Source organism: Phodopus roborovskii, unplaced genomic scaffold (genome assembly GCF_943737965.1).
Source record: "Phodopus roborovskii unplaced genomic scaffold, PHOROB, whole genome shotgun sequence".
NCBI lineage: Eukaryota > Metazoa > Chordata > Mammalia > Rodentia > Cricetidae > Phodopus > Phodopus roborovskii.
The window spans coordinates 80,216-102,589 of NW_026125221.1; the positions used below are offsets into that span (position 1 = coordinate 80,216).

The 22,374-nt window shown below is 38.2% G+C and overlaps 1 protein-coding gene across 1 annotated transcript; it reads left to right on the forward strand.

Annotated features, from left to right (window-relative positions):
- The first annotated feature begins 839 nt into the window (after window positions 1–839).
- Window positions 840–1,961, forward strand: LOC127227056 (non-histone chromosomal protein HMG-17). The gene has a single exon (XM_051191314.1). It carries the CDS (start codon window positions 880–882, stop codon window positions 1,150–1,152), a length of 273 nt encoding a protein of 90 aa, XP_051047271.1. The 5' UTR covers window positions 840–879; the 3' UTR covers window positions 1,153–1,961.
- The last annotated feature ends 20,413 nt before the right edge of the window (window positions 1,962–22,374 follow it).

Here is a 22,374-nt window from a genome sequence, read left to right on the forward strand (position 1 = left end):
GAAATATTTGTAAAGATAAGAGATAGTAGGGGCTAGAGAAATAGTTCCATGGTTAAGAGCACTTGCTGTTCTTTGACAACTTGATTCTCAGTGATCACAGTGAGCAGCTCACAATCACACACAATCCTAGGGGATCAAAAACCCTCTTTTATATGTTTATAGTATGACTGTAAGGGCATATATAATATGACAGCAGGCTCTTAGATTTCAACACTGGAAGACATTTCTTCTACATGATTTAATGTGGGAAAATATTATATGACAAGTGCTTGGTCAACACCATAGTGAAAAGCCGGTCCTCAAAACAGATTAGGTTTTCACTTGTAGAAAAATCTTTACTCATTGCCACCAAAAATAATAAGAAGGTACAAAGCAAACCTCAAATATCATATACCTATATAAAATCTACTGGAAGTTAAAAGGGTACACAGAAGCTGGCAGGAACTATATTCCCAAAGGATGAACTTCTCCAAGTGAGCCTGGGTCCCTACTGCCTCTACTTTGACCAGCTCTGAGGCTGGAGTAGGGTCTGTTAAGACATGTTTGAAAACTTTGTGGGTGAATACATCAAACTCAAATCTATATCAAACTCATAAATGAACATGCACATATTAACTGTAATTAGATAAAGGGAAAATTCAGAAGAAAATCTCCAAACATCTGGGCAGACTAAAAACAAAATTATGACATACAAAAATATTTGTCAAGCAAAAAACAATTTTAGGGGGAAATTTATAATCACAGATGATCAAATTAGTAAAGGTTGAAAATATGGAGCTTCGGAGCAGTGTGAAGAAGCAGCAAGAACGACCCCCGGCTGGACCAAACCCGCGCACCACTGCAGCCCCGCGTTCTGCACCGCCGTCCCCCGCCGCCGCCATGCCCAAAAGAAAGGCTGAAGGGGATACTAAAGGAGATAAAGCCAAGGTGAAGGACGAGACACAGAGAAGATCTGCGAGGTTGTCTGCTAAACCTGCTCCTCCAAAGCCAGAGCCCAAGCCTAAAAAGGCCCCTGCAAAGAAGGGAGAGAAGGTACCCAAGGGGAAGAAGGGGAAAGCTGATGCTGGCAAGGATGCAAATAATCCTGCAGAAAATGGAGACGCCAAAACAGACCAGGCGCAGAAAGCTGAAGGTGCTGGAGATGCCAAGTGAGATGTGTGCATTTTGATAACTGTGTACTTCTGGTGACTGTACAGTTTGAAATACTATTTTTTATCAAGTTTTATAAAAATGCAGAATCTTGTTTTACTTTTTTTTTTTTAAGCTATGTTGTTAGCACACAGAACACTTCATTGTTTTGGTGGGGGGGGGAAGGAACATGTGTCACTAGCAAAATGTCTCCCAAGATGGATTGATGATGGTTGATGAAAGCATCTCTCCTTGACAATTTAAAGGTCTCCTCTTGGCTCAGGAGAGACGTCCTGGTATTGACATATGTGGCCACCATGGCAAAGAATGCCTTGTGTGGGAAAACTAAATTCATTTTTTATATCCTCTTCCCCCTGTACCATCAACATAGACTTAACTCCCTTAAAACCAGAGACCTGTTGGAACCTGACCCCCTAAAATTGGTTTTGCTGGTCTATTGGGCAATCTGGACTTTGCAGTGATAATTATCCTCAAAGGAGCATCGGTTCCTTTTATAGACAAGATTGTGGATCTTCAGAATGATAATTCTGCCGTTTTCATTTCGTTTTTCTGAAAGTCAGGGTCGGCTTGTGAAAAGTTGTTAAACAACATCCTTAATGTGAAATGTCAACCCTCACTCTAAGCTCTTCCCCTTTTCAAAGCATTGAATGAAGACTTCACTGGGTTTTATAGTGGCTTTCTGATTTTGGTAGTCTATACAAGAAGGGAGTTTGGAAGTTCTTGTAAACTGTTAATGATTGTCTGCCCATGTCCTGCCTGAAATACCATGATTGTTTATGGAAAGTATCTTTAATAAAGCTGGATAAGGTTTGGCTTGGAAAAAAAAAAGGAAAATATGGAGCTTCATATCAAGACCTTAGAAAAGACATTCACATCCAAATAACTACAGAAATTAAATAATACTATAGAAGGAATCAGAAACACAAGAAGGGCATGTTTGTTTCTTTGTGTGAATCTCTGCTATGTTATCACTTGCTTAGGCTAATGAGCCCACTCCTACAGTCCCTACCATGAGGAGTTTCAACAACAGTTAGTCTTTGTCCTTTATAAATTCATCATTGCTCTCACACTCCTGGATTCATGCTCCTGGGCTAGGCCCTAATATCTGGTAACCTCTATTATTTCCCTTCATAAATTGGTACACTGAAACTTAACTTACAATGATTGGCATAATATTAGAGCATAGAAGGAAACACATCGTTTTATTTACATTTTAAAAAATATTCCACTGGAGGGCTTAGGAGAAGGTTTGGAAGGTAAAAGCACTAGTTGTCAAACTGTGTGATCTGAGTTTGATCTCCGGGATTAACATATTAGAAGGACAGACACTTAAGGTGTCCTCGGACATCCATACATGTTCCACAACATGTGTATATACAGTCACGACTAAGTACATATGCGCACACACACCAATTAAATGTAATTCAGTAGATTAATAAAAGTACACAATTCAATACAGGGTTTAATATTTAAAAGACTTTAATCAAACTTTTGATAGATGATGATTTTGTAATTTAATAGCAAGCACTTTTAAAACTCTATAGGAGACATACTTACCAGTGTGGTATTGAACACCTTCCCATTAATATCAGACAGAGTAAAGATGTTCTCTTACCACGTCATTTCAGTGTTTGAGTATAGTCCAGTCAGTGTGGAAAACAAACAAAAAGTAATCAAATATATGATAAGGGGAAAGGAAGAACAGACACTTATGCTGAAAATATGATGGGCATGGAGAATCTTGTGGACTGAATTTTAATATAACAAGATCTAACCGTTAGAGAATTCAATTATAAGAAAAATTACATTTTGTAAGTTCAAGAATCAATAAGAAATAACTTGGGAATAAACCTATTAGAATCAGTGTAAGAGTTTACTGGAAGCAAAAAATATTAAAAAGTGATGTTTAGAAAATATATCAGAAATGTTATCTAGATAAAATTACCAAAGCCTATGAAAACAAGATATTAGTTAGAACTTACATTGTGTGGTATAACTTGGACAACTGCATTTAAAACACATATAAAAATGGATGGAATTAACAGAAACCTTGACAGAGGTAAAAGTAAAATAAAATGAGGATTATCAGAGACCATGGTTTATTCTCTTAACAAACTCAAGTGGGAGGAGGAGGGGAATCGGCTGACAGGAAATAAACTGAAAATGTCAGCTGTCACACTCTAGTTTACTTGTCCCTCTCCAGGTATCTGACATTTGTCAATAAGTAAACTTCTTTTTATAAATGGTTGTGGGAAAAGAAGCTTCTGGGAGATGCACCATTATCAAATACAAAGTCAATTTCCATTGGATTAAAGAAGTGAATAGAGTATTACTGTAAAACTTTATTACAAGATGTCTAAACTATGCCTTTCCTTTTGAGTTAAAGATGAAATCTAGACCATTGTCCTTGCTAGACAGGTACTCTACAACCAGACTACATCCCTGGTCACAAATAACAATTGACTTCCTTTGTCATGTCCCTGAAAACCTCCTGACACTCATTTTTGTGGGAACATGCTCAAGATTAGCACTTGAACCTGTTCCACCCTTTCACTTACTCTCTGTGATCGTTATCACCTGTTGTCAATGATTTTCAGTAACAATTCTATACTGATAACTCTGAGTTAAACATCAGCTGTTCTGAAGTCTCCCTTCATGTGGAGGGCCATGTCAAGATGTCTGTTGTGGTTTGAATAAAAATGACCCTACAGGCTCATACATTTGAATGCTTAGTCATCAGGGAATAACTCTTTTTTGAGGTTTAGGAGGTATCACTTTGTTAAAAGAAGTATGGCTTTATAGGGAGAAGTGTGACATGGGGAAGGGCATTGAGGCTTCTTAATGCCAGACCCAGTTTTCTCCCTTTCTTTCTCTCGCTGTCACTTGCAGATCAGGAGAATAAGACAATGTCCATAAAAGTGATAAAAATGATCTCTACTCCATTTCAATAGTCATACTCACCAACAGACCACCAGTTATCCATTTCTTAGGCCAAAACTTTATTCTGTTCTAGATTGCTCTTTTTCATACACTGCATATTATTGTATGTGTTGTGTCATTACCATAACCCAAGTTGTAGTTCACTGTATGGAACATTCATGCTTAGTGTCACAAAAAGATAAACAATTCAGGCTGAGGCAATGGATCTGTGAATAAGAGGTCCTGAGCTTGAAGCTTGAATTTCCATTACCTCAACCAAAAAACTGATTATGGCTTCATGTTCCTGTATTCTGAGCACAGCAGGATCATTGAGGCATGCTGTCTATCTAACACTAGTTCACCAGGAGACACAATATAAATAAAGGGAATAAAGAAGAGAGTGCCATAATAGGTCACTCAATGTCCTCTTCTACCTTTTGAAAACATGCATATTTATGCAACACAGAGAGAGAGAAAGAAGAGAGAGAGAGAGAGAGAGAGAGAGAGAGAGAGAGAGTCAAAGGCTATGATGGCAATCCAGCAGTTTGCTCCTCACAGAGTCTCAATAAACCATGCCAAACCATCCATAGACTCCCCTCCTTTTTTAAAATTTGAAACGAGGTTGTTTTACATGTCAATTCCAATCCCCTCTCCCTCCCATCCACCCCTATCATCCCCACCAAACCCCAGCCCATCCCCTTTTTGCTCTCCAGGGAGGGTGAGGCCTTCCATGGGAAGTCTTCAAAGTTTGTCATATCATTTGGGGGTAAGGCTTAGGCTCTCCCTACTGTGTCTAGGCTGAGAAATGTAGGCTGGGCTCCAAAAGTCAATTCTTGTACTAGGCATAAATACTGATCCATTACTAGAGGCCCCACAGACTACCCAGTCCATCTATGTTAAGAAGATAATATGGTACATTTACACAAAAGACAAACACAGTATGTACTCACTCATATATGATTTTTTAGACATAGAGCAAAGGATTGGCAGCCTACAACCCATACCACCAGAGAAGCTAGGAATTAAAGAGGACCCTAAGAAAGATATACATGTTCCCTAGGAGAAGGGGAAAGGGACAAGATCTGCTGAGAAAATTGGGAGCATGTGGGGAGGCTAAAGGGAATTAGAAGAAAAAGATAGGGAGAAGAGAAGGTCATGAGGGAGCAGGAAGATTGAGTGGGAGGAAGAATAGAGAAGAGCAAGAAAAGAGATACCATAATAGAGGGAGCCATTATAGGTTTAAAGAGAAATCTGGTACTAGGAAATGTCCAGAGATCTACAAGGATGATCCCAACAAACAATCTAAACAGTAGTGGAGAGGCTACCTTAAATGCCCTTCCTTGATAATGAAATTGATGACTACCTTATATGCCATCTTAGAGCCTTTGTCTAGTATCTGATGGAAGCAGAAGCAGACACCCACAGCTAAACACAGCCAAACTCTTGGAATCCAGTTACAGAGAGGGAGGAGTGATAAGCAAAATGGTCAAGACCAGGCTGGAGAAACCTACAGAGACAGCTTGACCTGAACAAGGGGGAGCTCATGGACCCCCAGACTGATACCTGGGAAACCAGCAGAGAACTGATCCCGATCCCCTGATGTGGGTGTCAATTAGGAAGCTTGGGTAATCTATGGTCCCTCTGGTAGTGGGTGAGCATTTTTTCCTATTATATGAATGGAATTTGGGAGCCCATTCCACATAGAGGGATACTGTCTCAGCCTAGACACATGGGGGAGGGCCTAGGCTCTGCTTCAAATGATATGACAGACTTTGAAGATTCCCCATGGAAGGTTTCACCCTCCCTGGAGAGAAGAAAGGAGGTGGAATAGAGGGTTGGTGGGGTCAGGGGAGGAGGGAAGGGAGAGGGAACTTGGATGGACATGTAAAACAACTTTGTTTCAAATTTAAATTAAAAAAGGAAAAAAAAAATCAAAACAAAATCAAAAAAAACTAAAGCCTATACATGAAGACAGGAAGCCAAGAGTGCTGATAAAAGCACAGCCATTTCCTTCTTTTAATAGAAATAACAATGGACAGACCAGAAATAAATTATAGGGGTGTGTTTGTGTCTGTACCCCACATGTGTGTGCATGAGCATGCACGTGCACACACACATGCATACTTTACTAAAAGGCTACTAAAATGCAGTAAAGCTGAGCATTGTAATGTACACCTACAGTCCCAGTACTTGAAGGTGGAAAGATGAAGATGAAAAGTTCAGACTACCTCTTATTTCACACACACATACAAAAAATAACAAAATCAGGCTATAGAGTAGGCTGTCAGTCATCCAAACCCCTGGTGGAAACTCTTGGGTGTGGTATAAGTAATTTGTCACATACAAAAAACAGGGCACAAGGCCAGTACTGCCCCTCCCTTGGTCATTATTGAAAATGTAGGGGCATTCCCAGTGTCAAGGTGCAACAAGCTTAGTTGTTATTTTGTATACACAAAAATTTGTGTTCTGTCCATTCCTGGGGCCCTTTAGTCATAAATAAACACACAGGGGCTTATATAAATTATAAAGTCTTTGGCTGATGGCTAGCGCTCTTCATTGGCTTGCTTGTTCTTAATTATTAACACTCATTTAAACCCACATGGTCTTGGATTAATGGTGGTGCCTGGATCTCTTGCTTCCTCAGAAGCTACATGGCATCTCTCTGAATCTAATACCTTTCTGTATCCCTGTTTGGATACATACAGTATCCTTTTATCTTATTTATTTATTTATTTATTTATTTATTTATTTATTTATTTATTTATTTAAGACAGGGTTTTGTGTGTGTCTTTGGTTGTCCTGGAACTCACTCTGTAGACCAAGCTGGCCTTGAAATCACAGAGATACACCTGCCTCCGGCTCTGGGGTACTAAGATGAAAGACATGTGCCACCATGCTCAGCTACTCTATTTCCTTTTTCTTTTCTTTTCCAAGCCTACATGTATTTTAAACACACTGTAAGAAGTTTAGAGGGTTTTTAATTTTATTTTTATCTGAATCAGTCTTTGCTGTATATCTCTGCCTTTTTATGAGCACATAAGTCTTTAATCTGCTAAGCAGCATAGCTAGGATTAAAGTGGAGGTTCTAGTTCCTGGTTCTTCCCTGTTAGGATTTCCAACATGGGTGATTTCTGGGAACTATGCTCACCGCCTCTACTCTGGTCTATGCTGCCTTCAAGCAGCTTGTAGCACATTGCCCATAAACTGTTTTGGTCTGTATGAGTTAAAGTTAAATCTGCTGTGCAGTATGCTGTAACCAAGTTTGAGTGCCACAGTGTCTCTGCACCATGGCTTGTATTGGACTCTGATACTAGGAAACCTAGTGTGGTTCCATTTCCGTGTATTCAGAAACATTTTTAAGCTTTTTGTTAGGTTTTATGTGAAAATTCTTGCCAAATGTTTGGGTGCCACATGTAGATGGAAGTTTCTGTTCTGCCCGTTTCTACAGCCCTTTAGTCCAAAATAAACACACAGAGCCTTATATAAATTATAAATTGTTTAGCCAATGGCTCAGGCTTCTCATTGGCTAGCTGTTTCTTAATTATTAACCCATTTCTATTAATCTTGTGTATCTCCACGTTGTCTTCATTTACCAGTGAACCTCAGGTCTCTTGCTTCTTCAAAAGCTACGTGGTATCTCCTCGACTCTACCTACTACCTTTCTCTATCCCTGTTTGAAGTTCCTGGCTGGCTAAATACTGCCTGTACATTGGCCAAAACAGCTTTATTCATCAACCAATAAGAGAAACATATATTCCCAACATACAGAAAGACATCCTCTATCAACTTTGCATGACTGAGGAAGTTTTGTTTAACATAAATAAACTGCTAAATATTTGCTGTTCTCAAATGAGTAGAACATACCAACTATTACCAATGACATACACAAGGAGTGTTGGCATGTGTTTATTTTCAACTTGATATGATCTAGAGCCATCTGAGAAAACTGAAGCTCAGTGAAAAAAAAAAGTCTCCATCAGATTGTCCAGATTGTCTTATATGCAAACCTGCAAACCTATGGTGCATTTTCTTGATTGATGATTGATGTAGAGCAAGTCCAACTGTATGTAGTAACATCCTTGGTCAGGCTGAGCAATCTAAGGGGCAGCAAGCCTGTAATCAGCATTCCTATGTGTCTTCTGCTTTTTCCCTTGAAGGATGGACTACAACTGTAAGCTGAAGTCTCAAAATTCCTTCAAGACATGGTGCAATAGGAGCAAACTAGGACAGAAAGGATGGAGTAACCCTGCCAAACTTGTGACCCAGAACCTCTGAGCTCTAACATGATGCAAGCAATGGAGGGTAAAGGAAGGAAAATTCCCTAATAGATGCATGCAGTCTTCCATAAGGATTCTACATGACACAGAAGCCAGGACTCTTGATGGACTCATTTACTTCTCTCCTATAAAGTAGAGTTCCTGCCTCCCAGGCCCAAGTGTGGCAGGTGCTGCATCTTCGGTTGAGAATATTTTATTTTGCTTCCATCTTCACCCAAGTTATTATTACTATATATTCATTGAATATAGTCATCTGTTTCATAAATACATTTTCATCCACATATGCCCTAAAGACTCCACCAGAAGTCTCATAAAACTAATAAGCACTTTCAACCAGGACACTAAATTAACATACAAACCCAGTATCTTTTATATATACCATTAATGAGCATGCAGAGAAGAACAATCAGAAAAGCAGCCAATTCACAACAGCCTGAAGTATTCCTTTAGAATAAACCTAAGTGTAGATAAATGATTCCTACAATGAAAACTTTAAAACACCAAAGAAAGATAGTTAGAAAAATAACAGTATTAAACAATGTAAACTGCAGAGTCAATTGGAATGTCATCAAAATTCCAATTAAACTATTCACTAAAATACAAAAAGCATCCCAAAATTCATGTGGAAGCATAGAAGAACTCAGAACCAAAATGTTGATCTAAATGAACAGTGCTGGGGGGGTATTCTAATACCTGATGTAAAATTATATTACACAGCCATAGTAACAAAACTAACATGGTATTGGTATGTAACTAGACATACAGACTTGTGAGATAGGATCAAAGACACAGAAATAAATTAAATAAACTCAGCCAAGTTTTCTTTGTCCGACTTGCAGATTTAGTAGAAAGCTTGGTGTCACTTTCCATCAAACCATAGACACACAGTATATACACATGCAGGCACACAAACACCCACACAACCATGTACACACACTTTCAGGATCACTGTTGAGAGAGAACCCCTCTTGGCAAACAGAAGGAAGTAACTCCTTAAAATGAATAACTTGCCAGCTTTAGTACTTCTTGGCCCAACAGCTCCTCTAGCCAGAACTGTGCAGCCTGGGAAAATGTATCATATCCAGGGATTCTCTTTGTGAAGCTTCCCTCTCTTCACCACAGCTCACAGACAAGAGCTTATCATCAAGGATGCTCAGCGCATTATCAAGTCATTATCTATTCTAGGACCTGAGAATTAACAGGCTATGAGACTACATCCTAGAAAACTAATGTTAATATGCTATTGCCTCTAGTGAAATATTTAATCATCAGCCATCACCCTCCTTCGTACAATGGGAAGATGGACTGCTATTTGAAGATATCATGTCCATGCCTTTAAAGACTCACAAAAGTCCCCCTCACTCCTTCAGTCTTATGGTTTGTTTTATTAAAGGCACATTAGCAGACATGAGACAAGAAGCAGAGAGGGGGCTTGCATTTTATGCTTTCATACTTTGCATAAAATGTTTCCTGTATATGGTCATGAGTTTTAGGGTCCAGAATAAACACCCTCAACAGTAAGTCATCTAATCTGACACCCTGAGTCAACAGCACACAGCAGCCATGTCATTCCAGCACACCCGTAGACCTACAGGCATGAGATTAAGGCTGTGTCATTTCGTGCTACTGGGACTTAAGGGCTTTTGAATGCAGAAATTCTAACACACTTGTTTTCCAAAATAAGGATTAAAGTCAATAAATGTCTTTGAATCGCTCTGCTGACAGTAATCAAGATGGTTGATTATTCTTGATTGATCATTAGCACATAGATTGGTCTTAAGCCAGATGGGGTGATGAGGCATCCACGTGCATCCAACAAGAAAAAGAAGGGAGGAACAAGCAAGAAGAATGATAATTTGTAAAGTCTGAAGTAGTCAAGGTCATGTGAATGTGTTGTATCCACTGCCTGATTAAATAGAGAACTGGAGACACAATTGAGACAACCAGTCAGCTGCCAAGGACTTACTCCATTTTAATAATAAATTATTTTCCTAGCCATGGTGATTCATGCTTATAATCCCTATACTGAGGTGGCTAAGGTGGGAGGCTAAGGTGCCATGAGTTTCAAGCTGGTCTGAGCTATATAGTGAGTTCTAGGCCAGCAAGCTACAATGTTCAAGTCCAGTCTCAAAATCAGATAAATACTAATGCACTCCTATTAGATTTTCTGTCTAACTGATAATGCTTCCAGTCTATAGAAGGTTGATGTCTATTGTGGGAATTCAGTACGACAGCCATTTGTATTGGGGTGGCTTGGTCTAATGGGCACAGTCTTTTCTGGGATACATGGCCAGATAAGAACTGAGGGTGTGAGGGTCAGCAAGCTCTCTTGGACTCTGGAGAGCTCACTGGCAGTGGCAGCTTGGTGAATTTCCCCAGACTACCTTGATCATCCAAGACAATGAGAAGATCAGCAACTAAAACAACAACAGTATTGCAACCTTGTTCTGTATCATGAGTGTACTTTATTTTGTATCTGTTTAATAAACCTGACTTATTACAGAGATTGCTCCTTCATTGGATGTCTATAAACATTTTAACCTCTAATAACCTAATATGTAACCATTATATATTATAGCCAATAAATTATATATTTATAAGGTGTTATAAACCTAATCTGAGTTTAAAAATGCATGCCCTCACTCCTATCCAATAAAAACTCACACTGTCAGTTTCTGGTGTATTGACTATAGGAAGAGACAGTCCCTCTTCTATTTCTGCTAGTCAGTGTCTCTTTTCCAATTAAATAGCAAAAGCTAAACCTCAAGAAAATTCAACTTCTTAATAGGAATCTCTTTTTTGATGGTTTAATGTAGAAAACATGTTTATTATTTAAAAGTGAATCAGATCATAGCTGCTCACTACTGAACTTCTTGGCAGTCTTCTGTTAAGATAGAAAGCCTGAGCTTTATAGTAAATTCCAGGCCAGCCAGGACTACAGAGGAAAACATTGTCTCAATCCATCAACCAATCATAACAATAAGTAAATAGGTACATCAATATTTCTTTTTGTTAAATCAGGTAATCAGGTTCATTCAGTGTCTTTTTTTCATATACAAAAAGGAGGGTTATGAAACTTGCCTATTTAAATAGACCAAACAATGCTACAGAATATCAGAATATCAGAAAGAAGGAAAATCATTGTAAGTCATGGGTTTTGCTGCATACATGGTTTGTTCCTGGGAGAAAGTCATTTATATTCTCCATCCTTAGTTAACTCAAAAACAGAAAAGCACACACAGATATCATAATATTTTATGTTGAATCAATATTTCTTATTTTGTCTAGTTTTTTTTTTAAGACTTTGTTTAGACAGAGGTTTATGTAACACAGTTTGGCCTCAGGCTCACTATGTATGCAGCAAGAATGGCCGTGAATTTCTCATCCTCCAACCTCCAACTCCCCATTCTGAGACTACAGGTATGTACAACCACACCCAATCTATCCAATATGGAAGAATCAACTCAGAACTTCTTGCATGCTCGGCCAGCACTCCAAAAAACTTAACCATTTTTCCAGTACCTCATATTATTTTTTAAAAATAACTCATTAATTATACTCCTATATGCTTAATTGATCCTACTTTTAAATGCTGTTTCCCTCATTAAGACAAAAGAATGTGAACAGTGTAGCTCATTTTAAGTCTCCTCTCTGTGCCACAATGAAATCAAACATGTATAAATGTATAATGTCATCTCGGGGCTCATTATTATTAGAAGTGAGCATGAGAGCTGTCTGTACAGCACTTTTACATTTAATTAACCAGTATGAATTGTTCTCAGCTTTGTCATCTAATTATGCCTATGAAAAGCAAGTCTCACCACATGGATTCTTCCTTCATGTCTGGCGGAGACAGGCATTATTAAAACACCTGCCCTTTCCTCATGGACTCAGCCGTCCTCTGCTTTGAGGGTTGTACTTGGGTGAAGGGAGGAACAGCAGTAATGAAAAGCTCTGTGTTTCAAGTCTAAGGTTTATGCAGATGCAAACTGCATGCAAACACATCTGGGTGTGATCTTGAGGGCTGCACTCAAGGCCATGTCTCTAAACAGTGCTACTTCTCTTACCCAACCTGGCTCTCTAGACCACTGGGTGACTATGTGAAGAGAGTAAAGATGTTTCTGAAGGCTGAGTCATCATAGACATAGCTACAGCTAAGCACTGTGAATATCTGCAGTGAAAACTGAGGTGCCAACAGTTTCAGGTGGGCATTTTGCAGATGCCATATCTGACTGGATGAGATGTTCAATATCGCTTGTTACCTTGATAGGAGCTAGAATCATCTAGGAAATGCTGGGCATGTTGGGAGGAAGTTTCTACTGGGAGAATAGAGGTGGGAAGACTTACCCAAAATATGGACAACATCACTTCATGGACTGGAGTCCTAGGCTAAATAGAAGTAAGAATCTAGCTGAGCACCAGCATCCATCTCTCTCTGCTTCCTGGCCATGGATACAACGGGACCAGCCTTCTCATGTTGCTGCAGCTATGTGCTTCCCACCACCATGCACTGTTTACTACTACTGTGAGCCATAGCAAAAACTGTCCCTTTTAAAATTGCTTTTGTCAGGTATCTTGTCACAGCAGTGAAAATAAATACTAATAGAGTATAGGGCTAAAGATTAAAGAGGCAACATTCAGTTGTTAGATTATCTGTTTTGATTATACTTAAAAGTTAAAATTAAATGAAATTTATTCCAGTACAATATTCCAAAATAATATTCTTTCCTCATATTTTTAATTATATACTATTATCATTTATGTGTATGTTTCTATGTATGAGGAGGCCAGAGGGCCATCAGATCTTTGGAATACCAGTTATAGATAGTTGTGAGTTACTTGATGTGGGTGCTAGGAACCAAAATCAGAGTCTCTTCAAAAATAATACTTGTTCTTAATCACTGAGACGTTTCTCCAGTCACCTTGCCTCTTCCTGTTTTCATAGTATAGTAGTCACTTAGGTATCTTACACATAACATTTAATGCAAATTATTAATATTCTTTTTGATACTCACAGTCATTCACTTCTATTACAAGAAATGTAACTGACAAAAAGATAATTTGAAATCTGCTATAGGCAAATAGTATTAAGAGCATCTGTACAGTCTTTATGTCATGGACTTACAAAATGGGAGGTGTTGGTTCTAAGCGCCTGTCTTGTAAACATCACTGACTTGCTTTCATCTAACATTAATAGATACAGTAAATACCATGCCAACAACACAACAACTGGGGAGCACCTTGTGTGTGTAGTTTTTTTTTTTAAGAGGAAAATTGCCTGAAAATAATCTATTAAGGAACACAGCTGCTTTCTGTTTCAGCATAGAATAATGTAAGCCCTTATGCCAATATTGGCACATGCCCCATAATTTTTTTAGGATAGCACAATTTTGTGAACCTCATAAATACCAGCTTTCACAGTCCCAGCCATCCAGAGAAATCAGCCTACCCAGAGCATTTGTGTTCTGAATGACAAAGTCTAGGTGGTCCTTACTTAATCTTTTACAAATGGCCAAGATGTTAATTCATGGTGAAAGTCAATGTGAAATCTGATGAACATGAGAAATTGATGAATAAACAAATGAATAAAGGAAGGAAGGAAGGAGAGAGGGATGGAGAGAAAGAGGGAGGGAAGGACTTGCAAATGTTTATTTAGGTTTTGAAACCATTTAGTAAGACACTCAGAAATACTGTCTTTATAGCCAAACAATGTCATAGTCAGAATTTATGATAGGTGGGGTGGGGGTGGCATCTAGAGATTTTCTGGGAAACTGAGTAGCCCCAAGTTGCTTATGTTATGGTAGAGTTACCATCTTGTCTTTGTCTTTTTCATAAGACCTCAGCTTTATTTTCTGAAATCCCAACAGATCACATCATTAGTTCTCATGCTCCATCAAAAACACCACTGGTATCTCAAGGGTTCTAAAGGATCAAGAGTTCTTCTGCTTCAGTCATAAGGAATGACAATGCTTATTGCTTAAAGTTTGACAAGGCTTTATTGAAGGTTGAATTAACAGAAGCCCTTCTTTCTAGTATTCATTCTTAAAACAGTATGCCAGTGAGGATGTAAATAATACCTCATAGATATTTTCTGCTAGTTTATATGCTTCCTTGATGTTCAAATTAACTAATATATATATATTGTGTAGAACCAAGAAAAATATCAAGGGAAAGAGAGGCTTCAGCAGCAGCTCAGAGAACTACCTGTGCTATCAGAGGACCTGAGTTCAGTTCTCTGTACCCACATCCAGCACCCTTTCTCTGGCCTCTGTTAGCAAAACACATGCATGTGCATGAGCACATATGCTCACACACACACACACACACACACACACACACACACACACCACCACCACCACCACCACTACCACTAACTAACCACACAACTAAAAAGAAAACATAAAAAGTTAGTATCTGTCATTTGGAAAGGGTATTTAATATCATTAATATTCAAGATGTTGTGTTTCTGTTCAACCACTTATTAAAATTGTTATCCTTATCATATTGACTTTCTCTGAATAATTATAAGTCATTTTCAACCTGTAAAGTGTTTTTCCATCCCTTCTATTGCTCAATTCTAGTTACCTGCTTTGCTCTCATTATTGTAATCTTAACCCGGTCCTACTTGCCCTGCTCCCCAGATGAAAAGAACTGACACATTTCTGGTGCCTACATGGCATGACTGTGGGAAGATTCCTGGGCAATGAAGCCAGAGGATGAATGCTAAGACTAAAAGAGATGATGGAGCCTAGGAGCCTCAATGAAAAACTGCCATGAACATCAATATAACCTCCAAACAGTGCTATTCCCTATGGGCCAAGCATTTAAACACATAGGTCTATGACAGCCACACCTATTCAAACCACAATATCTTACCTTCTATTAATTTAAGGTATTTAAATTGTCTAATAAGTTAATAGCTGGAACACTGTCTTTCAAAATCTCAAATAATATGCAGTTATTCCTAGAGTTACTGCCATTGTGGTGATATAAAGTTTCCCTTTTATATTATAAATAACTATATCTATATGTAAGTATTAATGTTTTTGTAGGACAAATGCTCCTCTGGAGATAGGGCTATATTTTAATTAAATAAGTTCTCTTTGAAGAGATTGAAGCCAAAATGGCCTATTTTATAAATAATAAAGATCTGGGAGGTGGTGACTCACTCCTTTAATCCCAGCACTTGGGAAGCAGAGGCAAGTGGATTTCTGAGTTCAAAGCCAGCCTGGCCTGACAGAGAGTTCCTGGACAGCTAGGGCTATATAGAGAAACCCTATCTCGAGGAAAAAAAAACAGAGAAAAAAGAAAGAATGAATGAAAGGAGGGAAGGAAGGAACGAAGGAAGCTTAAAAGCAAAAAAGAACATTTATTTTAATTAAGCATGAACTCACAGATACGAAAAACAATTCCTTTTTGTTTTTAGACTGATTTTTTTATTTGTTTCTTATTTTACATATTGATCCCAATTCCTTTTCCCTTCCTTCCTCTCTCTTTCCCTCCCTCCCTTCCTTCCTCCCCCCTCCCTCTATCCCATGCCCCCCAACCACCTGCCCATCCCATTTTCCCCTTCCACTCTACAGGGAAGGTGATGCCTCCAATTTCTTAAGATGTGCAATGAAAGGGACAAACTCACAGATACAGAGTAAGGCTGGAGCCACTGCTGATCTCCACACCACCTCTCCACTGCTTGGGTCTCCCACCATGCCAAGAAAGAGAGAGAGAGAGAACATGTTTTCTCCTCCAGCTTTTCAGTCCTCACATAGAACCCCAGGCCATGCCATAAGGGTTCTATGGCATATCTCACAGTTGTTGATGGAAAGAATTCCCACAACATTTTAAAGTATTTGCATGCATTATAATCTCTCCTTGAAATTCAACATGAGTAATTCTTCTCCTAGATTAAAACTTGAAGTTTCTAGTACTGCCTAGCAGTGTTCAATCACTCTGAGTGTAACCCATACATGGACCAGGTTATTTCTAGAAACCCTAAACCACAAAACATCACCCAGTATGATATTATGCTGAATTGTTTTTTTTACTCCTTCCTTGATGTAGACCACAACCCTGTTGTCATGAATGGAAGTTTAGAATACTTGTTTTATAGACAGGAAGGGTCAACTCTGGAAAAAGTTATCAACATTGGAACTGGGGATGAACCATAGTGTGTACCCAACCTGCTTTTCTTCAAAAACTTACAAGACTGGAAAAGTCACAAGCAGGTGACAATTCATGTTTGGCTGACTGATGGGAGATGTCATTCTGTATATGTTTCTCATACTGGTTAATAAATAAAGCACTGTTGGCCAATAGGAAAGGAAGATAGGAGGGACTAGGAGACAAGGAGGAAATAGGAAGTAGTAAGGAGGAGTCAAGATGGAGAATCTGGAGAGAATAGAACTGCTAGCTGCCTCTTGCTGGTAAGACCACGTGGAAATACATAGAAATGGGTTAATAATTAAGACAGAGCTAGCCGATAAGAAAGTAGTAACTGGCCAACAGTATAATATCAAATCCAGAGTCTCTGTGTGTTATTTGGGGTGGCGGAGGGACAAGACCAGCGGCGGCAGGCAGAAAAACTGTACACCTTACAGCTGACTACAAAGACAAATGCTATGGACCAACCATCCTCAATGGTATCTTCTTCATCTTCATACACTCGTACTACCTTCTACTCCATCATGCAATGCTGCTTTAGTGCCACCTGCCTTAGTGGTTTGTTACCAAGTTTTCCCTGCAGATGATTGGAATGCAGCCACCAGAATTGGACAGAGAACACACATTCCAGAGTAGGCTCTTAATATTCATGTATCTTTCAGTAAGCATTTGGAAATAAAAATGCAAGCCACCCTGGTACTTTTTGTCTACCTAAGACAAACTTGTGTTACACAAATTAAAATTTATTACTCTAAAATATCATTGCTAGGTCAAAAACCATTGAATTATGTACCATCTATATTAGTCTCACTTCTTGTTTGCTATGGAAAAATTCCATAGCAAAAGCAACTTAAGGAAGAGTTTATTCAGAATCATAGTTCCAGGATCCAGTGATCATGATAGATAAGACATGGCCACAGGGGCATGAGGCAGCTGCTCAGGTTGCATCTCCATACAGAGGACAGGGCTGGTGCTCAGTTTGCCTTCTCAAGGATTAATTTACCAGGTGATCTAATCCAGATTGTCCCTCACAGACATGCAAAGACTCATCTCTTCAGTGATTCTACATCCAGCAAGTTGGTAATCATCATTACTCCTTTCAGTATTACCATCCTTCCAAACATGTTTTCTAATTGTAAGTTTATTGCTTGCATTTCTTACTGTCAGAGTGACAGAGCACCTAGCATAGATAAGAGATCCAAAGTTCATTTAGAAATGTTTGAGAAGATGCAGTCCATTGTGTGTGTGTGTGTGGGTGGGGGAGCATCTCAATGGGAACATCGTGGGGCTATGGTAGTCCAATGTGAGACAGTGGGTTATATCATTCCAGTGGCCAGGAAGCAGGAGAGACCTTGGGCTAAAACTAAGGATATAATAACCCAAAGGACAGCCTCCCCCACAGACAACTTGCTGCTTGCTGCAGCCAGAGCCTACCTCTTCAAGATAGACTTCCTTCCTTCCACAACCATGCCAAATAGTCCCACAATGCTAGACTATAGCAGATTTTTCACTTCCAAATCCAGCAGGAGGAAGGTGACTTCATCTGCCTTGTATATTCACGAAATCAGACACTTTGACTTCTTAAGTGTTGTTCATTATTGTGCAAACAACACAAAAATCAATTATGCAAAAATCACTCCCTAATTCAATTGTTTCATTACTAAATCAGGCTGGCTTAATTTTCCTCTTCTCAAAACAGCTGCATAAATTAGTATAGCCTTATTATAATTACACATTTGGCTCATAATGAAAGCAGAAATTGTAAAAGAGAAAAAAATAAAATATCACATCACTTAAGTATTTTGAATATGAAATGAATTTGTTACTGAGGCACTGTCATGCAAAACTGGGAATTTTTTCTGCTGTAAATTGTTCTCATTGTAGCAATAGGTTTTAATTTGAATTTAGAATAGGCCCATTTAGATAATATAATTACTATTAATCTCACAAAATTGCTATTTTTAGCTAGTTAAAAAACTAAAATAAATTAGATCAGTCTTCAAGAGGTTTTGTTACAAAAACTAGACTCATCTGGCAAAGGTTAATCCTCCATTACACAATACTGAGGTTTCAGAAAAGAGTGAACTAATACAAAACACAATTTATCTTTTATTGTCACAGGAATATTTAAAAAAAACAGTAGGATGGAGTTTTTCAATACTGAATATATTATAAAACTTAAATATGAGCATGTGTATGTGTGTGTGTAAATGTGAGGTGTTGTGTCATCATTTGTGTGCTGATATTAAAGTGCTTATTTTTCTGGAAGATGAAGACAGAACAATTGAATGTGCTCCTTGAATTGTGATTTCTTTTGAATCTGCCCAAACATTATATAATTGGCACATAATACACAAATATGTGTTAATATATTTGAATTTTAGGAGTTTATTTTTATTTAGTTTTATATTGTAACCATTTTTGTCAGGGATGAACATATTAAATCATTTAGATATTTTCTCTGTTTGGGTGGAAGCTCTACCTCAGCCCTCCATCCCCACCCCCTTATCTCACCTTCAGAAAGCCTGACAAGCACAGGCTTCTCCCCTGAGAACGACTCAAGACTGTGCCTACAGAGTACTTAAACTGCCTCCTGGAGAATGACGGTGTGTGTGTGTGTGTGTGTGTGTGTGTGTGTGTGTGTGTGTGTGTGTGTGTGTGTGTGATGGTCCCCCTCCTCTTCCTGCCTCATCTCTGGGGTAGGGGTCAGGAAAATCACCTAGGAACATTTTACCAATAAGTCTGGCCCTTTATTTTTAATTTAGCTTGATTTGGATTAATGTGTCAGCAGAGAGACTTAACATTAGGGTATGAAAATATTTCATTCTCCCCAGGAATAGGTTTTAGGGAAGTTTAATTAGTTATTTGTGTATTTGGTTTAATATATGCATTTTATTGTTCTTTTAGGTTTTCATAAAACATGTATTGATCATGTTCATCTCCCTTCCCCCAGCTCTTCCCAGGCCCATTCCATCCCATTGAAATTTGCATTTCCTCTCATACATCAAGGTTAATTTTTATAGCCCAAATACTCTTGAATGTAAATACTCTTTCTAATATGAGAGCTTACCATTTATCTTTCGCCTACTTTAAAAGTTGCCCAACAAATACAAAAGGAAAAGATCATAAATGAATTCATATATTAAAGTTTCAACAGGCCTCTGGCCATTCTTCTCTCAAACTGATCTGTTGAGCCAAGCGGTTGGAGTTACTTGTATGTATATGTATATGTATATGTATATGTATATGTATATGTACATGTATATACACTGGTCTTTGTATAGCCTATTTCCTGGGGTTGGAAAGAGAGTTCAGGAGCTACAGTCCCAGTTTTCTCCACAACACATTCCCATCTCATCAGACCTGAGAGTGAATGATCTCAGTTATTATTCATAGGAAATACAAGCTTCTTTAATTATTTTCTGCTGGGAGAATGTTAAAAGGCAGAGGAATTGCCTTGCAGGAAATAAGAGTCTCTCAGTTCAAGCCAAAACACAAATACAAGTCCTAGCCAGAGGATGCAATGTCAGGGTGGACAGAAGCCCAGTACAGAGTACAGAGCCTCATGAAACTCAGACTCTCTGTGGACCCACTCTCTCTTTGTCTTGACATGCAGTGAGACTATTCCAGGGTATTCTGCATTTGTTTACAACAAAATGAGTGTGCTCTGCTTTTTCTTACTGGGGACCTATAGGCCCACAATGTAGGGGAATGGGGAAGTTGAAGAAAATACAAACAAGCTTGAAGGTAAACAGGTAATTATATTAGTAAGACCCAGTTGACAGCATTTAACATCAAAGAAAAATAGGAAAGGAGTGAAGACCATTGTCTCATCTGTAAGACTAGGGGTATTTTGACAAGCAAATGTTGAAAAAAAATAATATTGCTTCTGATAACAAACAACAATGATATTAGGGGCTATAAACAAATATCTAATAAAGTGCATTTGAAGTCTCTAGAAGTGTTGATATATATGAAGGAATCAACGGCATGCAGAAGTGAGTACAAACTCTATGTTAGAAGATAGCAAAATACCGCTCACACACCAAATCCATCACCAATTACCATTACTCTTACAAATAAAGTTTTGTTGTTATACAGCAATATTACCAGTGGTTCCTTTCATAGTGTTAACAGCAAAGTTGAGTAACGTATCGAAGATTGTAGGGATCATGAGCTCTAGAACAGGAGTTTATCTGGCCTTTTATAGAAAAGTCAAAAGGGGCTGGGAAGAAGACTCAACATTTAAACACACACACACACATGCTGCTCCTTCAGGAAGCAGCTGTAACTCTAGTTTCAGAGGATCCAATGCATGTTTCTGGCCTTTATAAACACTGCATGCACACATACAACTCCCCCTATATCTACACACACTTAAAAAATTAAGTATTAGGAGATGAAGAAATAGCTTAGTGGTAAAGAGCAGTTGTTGCTCTCTCAGAAGACCTGAGTTCAGCTGCTCTGAGCACCGGCATGGAAGCTCACAACTATCTGGAATTACAATTACAGAGTATCTAATGTTCTTCATTCTCTTCAGGCACTAGGCATGTACATAGTACACACATATACATACAGGCAGTACATTCACACATATAGAAAAATAGGTCTATTTATTTAAAATGCTAATACACTGCTGCTGCTGCTGCTGCTGCTGCTGCTGGTAATGATGATGATGAGGAGAAGATGAACTATTCTATATTTTCCTATATTTTTTGTTTGTTTGTTTCTGATGTTTGTTGTTGTTATGAGATTCCATTATGTCTAGGTTAACTTTGCACTCATGGGCTCAAGTGATCCTCCCATCTCAGTCTACCAAGTTAATGGGACTATAGGTGTGGCCAACTGTATATTGTATAATAAACTTTAGTGACTATAATAATTGATGTATTTTCATTATTTTTACTTAGTTTGTCAAATGTAATTTTCTTAAAACTATTTAATTTGAGCATTATTTTCCATAATATTTGATGAATAGAAAACACCTACAAATATGTTAGCTATAATTTAAGCACAAAATCCAGAAACAGTCAACCCCTTTACAGCAGTGGTTCTCAACCTCCTAATGCTGCAACCCTTAAATGCAGTTCCTCCTATTATAGTGATCCCAAGCATAAAATTATTTTTGCTGTTACTTCATAACTGTAATTTTTTACTATTATGAATCATAATGTAAATAGCTATGTTTTCTGGTGGTTGTAGGCAACCCCTGTGAAAAGGTTGTTCAACTCCAAGGGAGGTGAAACCCACAGCTTGAGAACTGTTGCCTTAGTACCTAGTACCCCAGAAGGCAGCTGCATTTTTAGAAAGGGTCTTTCTGCCAGTAAAGCTGAAGCAAAGTCTTCTCCTAGGGGATCCCTAGTCCATGCTGGTGTCCATATAAAAAAGGAGAAATTTGAGTACAAAAAGATACCAAAGATAAGACACACACACACCACTACATGAAGCATGCAAAGATGGTGTCTAAGGACTCATGATACAATAAGTTGCAGATGTTGTGGTCTTGAAGTCCAACAAATATCTCATGTTTATTAAGAAATAAAGTAAAACATCATTAGTCATAAAATCAAAAGGACTAAACAGCCAAGGCACATGCCTAAAATCCTTCTGGAATTAAATATGCTACATTTATGACATTGGTATTAAATAAATTTTTAAACTTACAAAGCATATGCATATATAAGTTAGATAAGATTTATATAGTCCCACATTTTTTGATATATATATTGATATGATTACACTGAACGTTCTTTAGATCTGACTTTGTTTTCTGCTTATTTTTTAAATGAGAACTTATGAGAACTTAGATGAAGAGAAAAATTTAGGAAGATTATTATCTTCCACATTTGGTTCTGTTGATAAGACTCAGATT